Source organism: Gobius niger (assembly GCF_951799975.1).
Source record: "Gobius niger genome assembly, chromosome: 10".
In the NCBI taxonomy this organism is placed as follows: domain Eukaryota; kingdom Metazoa; phylum Chordata; class Actinopteri; order Gobiiformes; family Gobiidae; genus Gobius; species Gobius niger.
The window spans coordinates 6,722,089-6,732,272 of record NC_136861.1 but is presented as its reverse complement, the minus strand read 5'-3'; the positions used below and the strand labels follow the sequence as shown (position 1 = coordinate 6,732,272).

The following is a 10,184-nucleotide window of genomic DNA, read 5'->3' as shown; positions in this document are numbered from 1 at the left end:
GAGCCAAAGAGAACAAACTCAGATTTTCATTCAGGTGGAGAAAATTCTGGGCCAGCCATTGTTTATTGTCCGAAAGGCAGCGATGGAGGAAGTCAAGAGCAGAGGCAGCGTAAAGGTGGAGGGACAAGTTATGTTTGGCAATAATGGACCCGGGCGGCTGTAAAGTGAGAACAAGACCGGACCAAAGATGGAACCTTGTGGGATTATTATTGTTATGATTATTATTATATTCTTGATTTTGAATAATTGTAGCTGTTTAAAGCTGTCGCGTAACATTTTGGACAAGAAACAGAATAAAATACAAGCATTTATTTTAAGTTTATTGTTGAAAAACACTGTAGAAATTCTGTAACATGTTTGCTCTTTCACTTCCAGCATAAAACTTTCTGGATAGCAACCCTAGTATCCTTGGATTGAACGATAAGATAGCCAAAGTCTCTTGTGGATATTTGTATGTGGTTGTGCTCTGTCGTGGTGTATGTGTTGGTGACCATTTTACATTTGCTGCCCACTTTGTTGTTTGTCATATTCATTATATATATATATATATATATATTTTAAAGCTATTTTTCCTAAAATATTGTTGCATAATATTGCCCCTCACCATTCCAGGTTGTTCACTCCACTCTTCCTGCATTTGTCTCTTCACCTGAAGAAAGCCATGTTGGCTGAAACGCACTGGGACACATTTTAATTGAAGGCCGAGTTACAATAAAGGCTTTTTGATATTTTCATAACGGACAGAGTGTCTTGGGTTTTTTTGTCTGTATTTTTACACCGACATTTTGACCTCACAGATTCTTACATGTTTTCAAACACGTGTCTGAGCGACTCAACTCTCCTCAGACCTAACTATCATACACAGGGAGCGGGACGTCTCCAGCTCGTCTCTATGGAGAACTAAAGGCAGCCAAATATGAAATGTGATTAGGTTGAATGTGATAATGAAAGATAATAAATCAACCTTTTAAAGGACCTATATCATGCAAAATTGAATTATTCGCTCTCTCCTGGAAAAGGAGTTGTGACACTGTGATGTTTTTTACATCATAGTGTCAAACAGGAAGAGCCCGACGTCTGTAACGTAGTGCCTTACGGCCTGATTTTAATTTATAAAACATCTTTTTCAGTGCCCGAAGCATCCGCACTGCCCCTGTGGAGAAAACAAACGCACCCTCTGAACAGATGTCATGTTTGCACCCAAAGTTGTGGAGAAGGAGCTCTTTCTAACCTACTCTGGACACGCCTGTTCTTTTTTCTTGCCTAACGATAATGTTACAGAGAAAAGGATTTTACAGGACAGGACTTTATTCAACCTTCCTAAAGAAGTTGGAATTTCTCTCCGGGATTCGGCGACTTTCACCAAAATAGTGTTTTTCTGTCTCTTACTGGATGTTTGGTGAACCTTCGCCTGAATCAAAGTGGATTCACTTTTATAACCAACGCGGGTCCCACAATGTAAACAAAAATGTACTCCATAGTGGTAGAGGAACAATATATCATATAAAGGCCCAGACTTTACTTTGGGATGGCTAGAATAGCATGATACAGATCTTTAAAAGGAATTTGTAATGTTTTACTGCTTTGAAATGCATATATCCAGTGTTGGGGAGAGGACTTTGAAGTTGTATTTAGTTACAGTATACAGAATACTTGCCTTGAAGTGTATTTTGTAGCATATTCCGTCACTTTGTCCAATCATAGTATTGTATTGTGAACACTTTGAATACTTTCACATTGTTTTTTCAAATGCCTGCCCTGGTGGTTTTGATCTCTTCTGTCTTATTGTGATGAATATGAAACTGACATATAGAGGGCCCTGGTAAAAGTGTCTCTCCGGGGGGAAATGTTGGAGGTTTACACGATACATAACAAATCCGCAAGTCCAAAATGAAATGCAAGAAAAGGCGACAGAGCAGACGCCGGTGTTATCAGGAGTCACTTCAGTTCAGAGAAATCTCATTCAGAATCATCAGAGGAGAAAATGACTGCGCGCTCACTCACGGCGCTGATCCAGCCCAATCTCTCTCAATAACCGGCTATTTTTAGAACCCAAACCGCTGCCAACGTCTGTTCGGGGATCTTTCAAAGCCATTTATACAGCCATATTTTTGGGACAGGGCCGCAAAGTTGAGTTAGCATACTGACCGAAGTCCAAGCCAAGGCAGGGTCAGAATATGTTTTCCCCTCACATTCCCCACACACAGACGGATTCGCCCATATATGGTCATGTTTGAAAACAGTTAAGGGGGAAAACAATTTGGAGAAAAATGTAAACTTTCTCTAATTATTCAAAAACGATTTAACAAATGCTGAATTATGAATATAGTTTTCTACTAAATAATGATACAAAGACATGGAGAGGAGCAAAGAGGTTCAACAGCCCATAAATCACACATACGTCAATAACGGAGACTAATGCTAACGGTTAGCTAGCTCTAGCTACAACTGCCGTTTTTTCACTTCTACTGAACAATCTGCTGTGAGAAAATATCCATATGGGCACCAGTATGGCATCCTCCAAACTCAGTGCTCACATACATTTTTAAGTTGCATTTGCTAATTAGGACAGACATTAAGAGACATCCTTGAATTTCACTATTAATTTTACAGAACACACAACATTAAAGTTGGAATTCCAAACTGTACCGTCACCCACACAATAAAAAAATATTTATTATCATTTCTTTCAGCACTGAAAACATCCAGAATATTGTTTATTACAACGTATACTTTAAAGGAACAGGCCACCGTTTTTAAATACTGAGATATGTTCTTATCTCCATTGTGTAACTAGATGTACAATATCCCTCTGTCTTTTCTGTCAGCGTAGTATTTACTCTCACGGACGATTAATGAGTGAAATACTGCAACATGCGACGACACCTGCAGTGGCGCTTATGGCCTCTAGGGGCATGAGTTACTTAGTACTACTTTAATATTTGGATGGCAACAAATATGGGCAGTTCTGGACACCTTTTTACGTACAAAATGCCTAATTTTGACATGAAAACATTAATAAAACAAGACTTATATTGATGTCAGTAATCTACAGAAAAAGTGTGAAGCTGATTTCTCTAAAATATGTTTATTTGTTTATTTTCCCCCTTATTTACCTGCAGCGTCTCAAGTATTATATCGAGGGAATAGCTCCTCCCACCGTCCTCATCTTGCTCCCCTTTGCTGCACAGCTGTTTTACTAAAGAGGGAACCGAAATTTCAAACAGACCGAGTGGTCAGTGTGGCTGTAGTGAAGCTTTGGCGAGTGTTTTTACACTGCAATGAAAGGATTAAGTTTAGCCAGAGCTGGAGAGGTGACAAAAGCACTTACTCGACACTCGCCATGCGCAGCCTTTTCATAATATCCTCCCTTTAAAAATCTTTCCTGTCTGTTTTCTGTTCACTGAGTCACTTTCCACCCGGCGCTGTGACGAGGGGGGGAGCAGCGGGCGGCTAATCCAGGCCTAATCCCGCTCCTGCACCAAACCTGTCCAAGGAAACTGCTCAGCCTTATCTGCTCCGGGCGCGAGGACAGATAAAGGAAAACGATAATCACTTAAAAACTCTCAGACGCGGTTAAAACAAGCTGTCAAACAGGATTTAAGACAAGAGGCGGACTGTAGTGACGGGATTCAGGGCTCCTTTCTGGAAGTTCAATCTTCGGGATTCAAAAGAGTCATTTTAAAATAGTTCCTATTGCTGAGAGTTCTACTTTTGATTAAAATGATCCAAACTTAGGACTACCTTCTACCCTTTGAAATGTATTATGCGACAATAATGAAAAGAGGCTACAATAGCGTTGTTCCCTCGTCAAAGTCGTAGTAATTTGTTTCATTCATGCAGACTTGTCAGAGTAATCCTGTTTACTTCCTGTTTACTACTCTTCTACCGCTCCAATCTGTGATTCCTAGATTTTGTTGCATAATAGAAAGAACCAGGAAGTGTCCTCAACCTTTTTGATCCATCACTGGTTCTATTCTATTCTGTAATCAAACTGTTTATCACGTTGTTGTCTTCTACTTGAACAATACTATACGACACAATACTTGAAAATACGATACAATACTTGAAAGAGTGGACCAAAACTTTCAAAATTGTCTGAATCAGTGTATCGACAATGGAGGCTGACATTTAAAAGATATTCTTTCCAAAACTGTGTAAAACTAAATCTCCTATACCGTGTACTGCAAAAAGTCTCATTTTCTTGAAATAAGTGTTTATGTCCTTCATTTAAGAGCCTTTATTTGCTTTATTGCTGTGTTATAAACACAGCAAAAAACAGATATTTTTGCATTGTCTTGACCTAAATGTTTATTGAGCGATGGAAGATAGAAGTAGAATCGACATTAGTGCAATTTATTTAGGGGGTGGACCCCGGCTTCACTTTGACACCACTCAAAAGTAGGGCTGGGTACCGTTAGCCAAAAATGGCTAATGCAGAGTGAGCGCTCACTTTATCCACAATTTCATCAGACTCTGCAGGTCTTTTGCTAAAGGTAAAGCCCATGTGTTTCTTGTTGTCACTGTTTTTCTCTTGTTTCTTGTAAAGTCCTGGTTTAGTCCTGGCTCAGACCGCAGCTCTGCCATCTCTAATAATGGCTAAAGAAAACATCTGCACATGAGTTCAGGCTTTTTCGATACCGCCCCCTACTGGAGCTTTTCGGTTGGTACCAAGTCGATACCGTTTAACGGTACCCAGCCCAAGTCAAAAGCTAAACATGGACATGAGACGTGCATATAATTAATGTGCTTGAACCTTTCGGATGTACAGGAGGGATAGTGAGAGCTAGAAACAAGTTTGGGCCAAAAGATCCACAGAGCCACAGATTTCTTGAAATTCGACTCTCAACTCAAAGACAAATGTATTTCAAGATGACTTTTTGCAGTGCACAAAATGAGGGTGCATAAAAAATTCATGCACAGGTGCAGATGGTAGAGCCTCATGACCCTCCTGATGGGAAAGTCAGAGGTTCGTATCCTGGCTCCTGCAGGTGCACACGGTTGTTGTGTCCTTGGGCAAGACACTTCACCCACTTTGCCTCCAGTCTGTGTGCATTTGAGTATGAATGGAGCGTGAATGGGTGAGTGATTTCTTGATGTAAAGCGCTTTGGATAAAACGCTCTGGTGGTTGGTCCGAGAGCCCTGGCATCAATACACGCATTCACATTAGAGACAGTGGTCGAAGTACTTTCTGTTACTCTAGTGAAAGTACCAAGCCCGTTCACCTTCGAGCGCGAGACGAGAGAGCTTTCCAGAAAATTATACAAATGTTATTGACAGAACATTATTGACACTTTGGTCATTTCTCGGTTCATCGGTTTTAATGAAGTCGGCTGCCATTAGCGATGCGGCGGCTAACCAAGCAGCTAACTCCTGGAGGACTTCCTGCGTTTCTTCTTCTGTGGGCAATAACAACGAGTGAGGATCTGGCGGAAATGGTCCTTTGAGGGAGGAGTTAATTAAACTCTACGACCAGAGGCTTCGAATTCTGCTTTGTTCACGACTCGAGGCAGAAATAAGGAATTCGCAGAGACAAAAAAACGGTTTATTCGTTTTGACGAGTTTGCTGTTAATTTTATATTCTGAATATTTACTGCTTTGGTTTCAGGAGCGGATGTGGCAGTCGGAGAGTCTACTTTGTCTTAGTTATATCACATTGCATTTTTACTTCCAAAAGTTATTTTGAAGTAGCCACTGTCCTGCTACTTCAAGACAATCAAATGAGTGGGTGGGGGACGGATGGAGCGTGAGATCGACAGACGGATCGGTGCGGCGTCAGCAGTGATGCGGTCGCTGTATCGGTCTGTCGTGGTGAAGAGGGAGCTGAGTCGGAGCAAAGCTCTTGATTTACCGATCGATCTACGTTCCCACCCTCACGGTCATGAGAATTGGGTAATGACCGAAAGGACAAGATCGCGAATACAAGCAGCCGAAATGAGTTTCCTTCGCAGGGTGGCTGGGCGCACCCTCCGAGATTGGGTGAGGAGCTCAGTTACCCGGGAGGAGCTCGGAGTAGAGTCGCTGCTCCTTCCTGTCGAAAGGAGCAGCTGAGGTGGCTCGGGCATCTGTTCCGGATGCCTCCTGGTCGCCTCCCTCGAAAGGTGTTCCAGGCATGTCCTAGTGGGACAAGGCCTTGTGGAAGACCCCGGACCCGCTGGTGGGACTATGTCTCCGAGCTGGCCTGGTGTCGCCTCGGGTCCCTCCAGAACAGCTGGAGGAGGTGTGTGTGGATTGAGAAGTCTGGGCATCTCTGCTGAGACTGCTGCCCCCGCGACCCGTCCCGGAAAAGCTGAAGAAAATGGATGGATGGATGGATGGATGGATGGATGGATGGATGGATGGATGGTTGCTCAGACTCCTTAAAAGGGCAAAAAGGTGGGAAGCCCTTGTGGGGCGGGCGGAGCAGCTGCGAGGCTCTACAGCGCTCCAGGGCCTCTCAGTCAAAGACTTAGGCTTCAATTTTTTATTTCTGATGCAAATATATGATACCCAGCTCAATGCTGTAACATGGGTCACAGCATTTTATGAGGAAAAAAGAAAATCAATTCTTTGGAGCAAGGCTTTTAAGCAATGCTATAGGGAGGTGCAAAGTCTTCATAGGAACGCACATCATAAAAACCAAAGAGAAGAGCTTTTCCTCACCCATTGGTGGCTGCTCCTCCTTAGGGCCAGTCGCAGCAGTTACACCTTTGTTTTCCTCGCCTTGGAAAACCGCTAATGTTTCCACACATGGGCAAGATGTTCCAAACCGGAAAAACAATTATTCCTCTTGTGAAATCTCAGAGCAAGGCAATGTTTGGCGTCTCTTCCTCATGAGGAGCTGTGATAGCGAAGCCGCGGGAGACAGAAGTTTGGTTTCTCCGCGTCTGCTGCGCTGGGATTTGGGATAGGAACAGCTACGAGCGCTAAGAGGCGTCCCACACCAAACTGTAATAGAGAACAGGTTGGTGTTTCTCCTATGATGCTACAAAATCCAGGAAATGCAGATTAGTGCAGGGGCAGAAGTGGAGAAGCCAAATTATTACTCAAGAGAATTAAAAGAGCAACGACTCAAGTTAAACTAAAACACATCTTGGTGAATATACGGAATTACATTTGTACTGAGAGCCTGTTTCAGTCAGATATTTACAAAGAATGAATCAACATCTTTGTATTTGTATTTCAACATTAACTTGCCCCCTACATTTACTCCCTGTGGAAGGAGTACTCCAAAAAGTTACTTCAATGTGTACTCAACAAGTTGAAATACCAACAGTATCAACAGAAGAACTGTGAACATTGACCCCAGTCACAAGTGTAAATGTTCCACTCTGTATCTCGTTCGTATTCGCGTCGCAGTAATGGAAATCCCCACCATCCCCCTGCCCAGCGAACGCCTCGTCTGTCTGTCAGCTGAACGTCGGAGCAGGTGTGTTTTACCCCGACACAAACAGAGCCACAAATCACCAGACCTGACACCGCCATCGCTGCGACCGGACACAAGCAGACAGAAAAGAGATCCATTTATTTTACTATAAGTGAGCTGTACTCACAGGTTTTGAGGATCTTTACTTTATTAAAGAGGGGGTATTATGCTATTTTCAATCACATAGCACCAGTCTATATCACACTACAATGATGACCAAACCTTCTGTTGGTCTGTAAATGCAGTAAATTAGAATAACTGCCTTGTATAAAATTGCTCTCTCAAAATGGCTGTAGTGAATGTCTTGAAATAGGCCTCTGTCTCTTTAAGAACCTCTGACCCTTTCAGACACGCCCCCTCCACACGCTGTCTGTGGCATCAGTGGGGAGGGGGTTCTGCTGATGCTGAGGGGCAGTGGTTGGTCACTCGGCTGGTGACGAAAGCTCGGAGGCGTCTCCAGGAGGTGGGGGCGTTCCTAGGAGGACTCAGGCAAACCTGAGGAGTTTTTACAGATTACTCAAAAATACGTGAATGTGCCAAGGCAACACTTCAGGCATGTTTTTAATGAGGGAATGACATAATAACATGATGTAAAGCTTGAAAAAGCCCATTTTGCATAATACCCCCCCCCCCTTTAAGTATTTTCTGGGGGTATTTTTCAAACACGGAAGACAAGACGCTTGGATTCAGTTAACTCCGCCCCCTCTCTCTGCTCATGCAACTTAAACAGTAGTAGAAATATGAATATCACAGCAATAAGTTACTTCACGATGCAGTTATAAGGAGTTGACATCTGCAACACAGCATGATAAATGGCTCACACACATGGTAGCACACACGCTAACACACACAAGCTAACACACACGCTAACACACACAAGCTAACACACATGCTAACACACACATGCTAACACACATGCTAGCACACACGCTAACACACACAAGCTAACACACACAAGCTAACACACACGTGCTAACACGCGTTTTGCTCTGGTCCATCGTGTGTTTACATGATGGGACTCGCGTTGGTTATAAAAGTTAATCCACTTTGATTCTGGCGAAGGTTCACAAACATCCATCAGTGAAGTGACGGTCACAGAAAAACACTGTTTTTGTGATAGTCGCCAAATCCCGGAAAGAAATTCCAACTTCTGGCGAGTGGCCTCTTCTGTAGGAATTGTATTTTTATTTTTATTTTTTTCTGGGTTTTTTTGTTTTCTGGAAACTCATGTTTAATTTTACTTTAAAATTTACATTAAATCCACAGCTTTTTATTAAAAACTGTACTGGGTGTTAGACATGTGATGATGGGGAACAATGGACAACACAAAGCCATAGATTCACCAAAAACATTTTAAAAAAAAGTTCTCCAATTAAAGTTCAGATGTTCAGTTATACTATACTGATCCTCATTTCAGTATAGATATAAAATGTGTGATAAACAGTTAATCTAAACTTTACATAGACTGGTGACAGTCTAATGAGGGAGGCTAGTCTGGATGTTTTCAGAATCAATGTCCAAAGGCAGTGACCAGACTGAGAAATAATAAAACTGGACATTGTCAACAGTCTCTGCAGATCTATCTCAGTCTGCATCTTCATCGTCGTCCTCCTCCTCTTCATTCTCCTGAGCAGGCTCCTCTGTGCCGATGCTCTTGAAGTCACCCGTCTCAGAGTTCCACATCCATTTGATCTGCACCTTAAACTCCGCCATCTCAATGCCAAACAATTTCAGAATCCGGGCTTGTTCTGGTGTTAGTACATCATCTTCTTTACAAACTTCATAGTCTTTCAATAATGTTACCACCCCTTTTTTGAGAGCTGTAGGGAGTCCCAGCTGTCTGAACTGCGGCTCCATTGAGTGAGTGAACTGTTCCAAAGGTCCCTCATCCAGAGTTACATCCATCTGAGCCTGGTTTCCTGCCCGCGCATAATCTGTATCTTTGAAATGGCTGAAATACTCCTGTACTTCATCTTTGGTTTTGTTCGTGAAGAGCACACCCACTTCTCCTCAAAGCTGCTTTGTCACTTTATGCAAATTATCTTTATATTCATCTGTTTCCCCTTTACCCAAAGCAACTATCATGACTTTGTTTTTGCCAAAGAAGAATCTGCTGTGCTTCCATGCTGTTCTTACGTCTTTTAGTTTGTTATTTCTCATATTAGCCACAGAAAATATGAAGAGATTCCTGTAAGTGTCCGCACATTTTCTTAACTCTTCTATTAACTTCTGTTTTAGCTCGAGCCCTTTCTTGGCTGTTTTTGTTAAAGAAATTTTCTTGTCTCTCTTTGATTTCGGCATGGTTTCCCCTCACGATGCCCGAGCAGCACCTACACACGTGAAACTGAAGGACCCAAGAATGTTTCTGTTTTTTCTATAGGAAGGTTGAATATGACGTAAAAAACGTCAGAGTGTCACAACGCAGTTGTTCTCCAGCAGAGGGCGGAGCAGCTGCTCAGAGAGCAGGATTCAGGAGGATTCAGGAGGATTCAGGAGGTTTGCTGAGAACCGCATGAATGAAGCCAAAAACCACTCTGGTGTGTTTGATAAGGAAATAGCAACAACATGGTTAAAAGATTTAGCAGGATATTGGACCTTTAAGTGACTCCAAATCTTTGAGCGGTAGTGTACACCCTCACGCTGTTGTTCTGTTATAGTCTCATAGTTTAGTTTTTATAGCTTATTATTTATCTAAGTTATGTGTTATATGTTTTATGTTTCATGTTGCACGATTGAACCCGAAAACAAAACCTAGTCATGAACCAATAAAACAATTCT

General features: G+C 42.3%; 1 protein-coding gene across 1 annotated transcript; it reads right to left on the bottom strand.

The window, feature by feature from the left end:
- Positions 1 to 8,778: 8,778 nt before the first annotated feature.
- On the bottom strand, positions 8,779 to 9,750 carry LOC306968744 (mRNA turnover protein 4 homolog). Its single transcript, XM_079564227.1, is given in 2 exon segments — positions 8,779 to 9,416; positions 9,420 to 9,750. Coding segments are annotated over 2 exon segments (714 nt in total). The 5' UTR covers positions 9,708 to 9,750; the 3' UTR covers positions 8,779 to 8,990.
- Between the last annotated feature and the right edge of the window lie 434 nt (positions 9,751 to 10,184).